This window comes from Antrostomus carolinensis, unplaced genomic scaffold (assembly GCF_000700745.2).
Source record: "Antrostomus carolinensis isolate BGI_N321 unplaced genomic scaffold, ASM70074v2 scaffold6320, whole genome shotgun sequence".
Taxonomy (NCBI): Eukaryota; Metazoa; Chordata; class Aves; order Caprimulgiformes; family Caprimulgidae; genus Antrostomus; species Antrostomus carolinensis.
Window position 1 is genome coordinate 4,737 of NW_010286425.1, and position 1,972 is coordinate 6,708.

Sequence of the window (1,972 nt, forward strand, 5' to 3'; positions counted from 1 at the left end):
TTGTAGGCAAGCTCAGGAGCGGCGTAAGGAAGCGATACTGCCTACGGTGCTTGATTTCCTGGGGAAATCAGGAGCTGAACTGACTGTGGATCCAGCCAGGAACAGGATCTGGAGCTGCTGTACCCTCCCTATTTGCAAGAGCTGCCAAATTTATTTGAGAGGAATACGATGGTGGATGAGTATTGGCTTCCATCTGTGTAATGAGGGGTCTTGTAGACCACCAGAAATGTAGATGGAGGAAGAGGGACGGATGGATGGATGGATGGATGGATGGATGGATGGATGGATGGATGGACAAATGGATGCAAACTCAAGTTCATTGTGAATTATGCCGTTGTTCAAGAGCAGTGTGGATACCTGTGATGTTTGCTTCTTCCTTTGGATTCTGAGAATGCCTGTGTTGCTCATTGAAACATCCATCGTTCCACATTTCCACTTGAATCTCTCATAGATAAAAGTCTCCTGTTCCAAAATGGACAAATGAATGTTTCTGGCCAGTCTTTGCAGGGTCAACTGGGCTTAAAAAAGTAAAAAAAAAAAAAGAAAAAGAAAAAGAAAAAGACTTAAAACCAAACCAGCCTCCCCTGAACTCCATGGCTGGTGCTCACATTAGCATAGGCAATGTCCCCTGACATCCGGGCAGCAGGCAGGAGCATCTGTGCCGGAGGGCTTGGGGGTGTTGGTGGAGGAGGGAGGGAGGAAATCTGGAACCCATAAGCTCCACTGATGTTTGCGTTACCTTGCACGGCTGCATTGGTCTGTGCCTGGTCCGCCCACGGTCCTCCTCGCCCTATCAGCGAGAGCCCTTCCCCAAAGTTATTCCAACGCCCTCCTCTCCGTAGCCCAAAGGAAAAACCAACCCAGCTCCTTGGAGGGCTCCGCAAGGCTTGGGAAATTTGGGGAGGCTGAAGGGTCCATGGTCCAGGCTGCACCTCTTGAGCGGGCACTGGCTCCTCTCCAGGCCAACTTGCCCATGTGCTGTGGCCGTTGCGTCTCGTGAGACCCCAGAGCTCTTCACCTGTGAGGTGCTGAGAAGATGAAAGAGGAAAGCATGTGCCCGGACTCCCCCGAAGGCAGCCTGGTCACCAGCGAGGAGGAAGGTGAGAGGCTGCACAAGAAATGTCTCCGTAAACGTGGCCAGGGTGGCAAAGCCACAGAGGACTGCGGTGTCCCCTCGCCGCAGGGCAAGCGGAGCAAGCGCAGCCCCATCCCGCAATCCTTCGAGGACGTGCACACGCAGCGCGTGATCGCCAACGTGCGGGAACGCCAACGGACCCAGTCGCTCAACGACGCCTTCGCCGAGCTGCGCAAAATCATCCCCACGCTCCCCTCCGACAAGCTGAGCAAGATCCAAACCCTCAAGCTGGCCGCTCGTTACATAGACTTCTTGTACCAGGTCCTGCAGAGCGATGAGCTGGACCACAAGATCACCAGCTGCAACTACCTGGCCCACGAGAGGCTCAGCTACGCCTTCTCCGTCTGGAGGATGGAAGGGGCTTGGTCCATGTCCGCATCCCACTGAGCCGGGGTATGTATCTCCACCTCCCCGCCGACACCTCTGCACGTCCCTTGCTCCTCCATCCTCCACCCAACTCCCCAGCTTGGTCCCGCGGGGTAAAGGCACCGCAGCCGTCCCCTCCTCGCGCTCCACATGCAAACGATTTGCTTTAACGAACCCCAGACGCTGGCAGTTGGAGGAGATGGTGATTCCCAACCTCACCGGGGCCGGGAGAACGTTGTAGGGGGTCAAGCAATGGAGCCCTAAAGCCACTGATCTCATTTAGCGGGGTCTGCTCTGGGGCAGCCTCGTGAAAGGTTTAAAACCAGAGCTTAAAAATCTGATTTATCCTCCCACAGTAACCCGGGAGGGCACATAAATCAGCAGACACCCTCCTCAATGTGCGTGGGTTACCAAGGTGTCAAAGCCACACGAGCGAGCCCAGCAGTAGCCCCGTGGCCATCGGCCACCGGC

General features: G+C 55.4%; 1 protein-coding gene across 1 annotated transcript in view; it reads left to right on the forward strand.

Annotated features, from left to right (window-relative positions):
- Nucleotides 1-1,522, forward strand: part of LOC104525724 (twist-related protein 2) — a 2,509-nt gene extending 987 nt beyond the window's left edge. The window contains exon 2 of the mRNA XM_010168992.1: nucleotides 1,037-1,522. Coding sequence (XP_010167294.1) covers nucleotides 1,037-1,522 — 486 coding nt within the window. The remainder of the gene's footprint in view (nucleotides 1-1,036) is intronic.
- The last annotated feature ends 450 nt before the right edge of the window (nucleotides 1,523-1,972 follow it).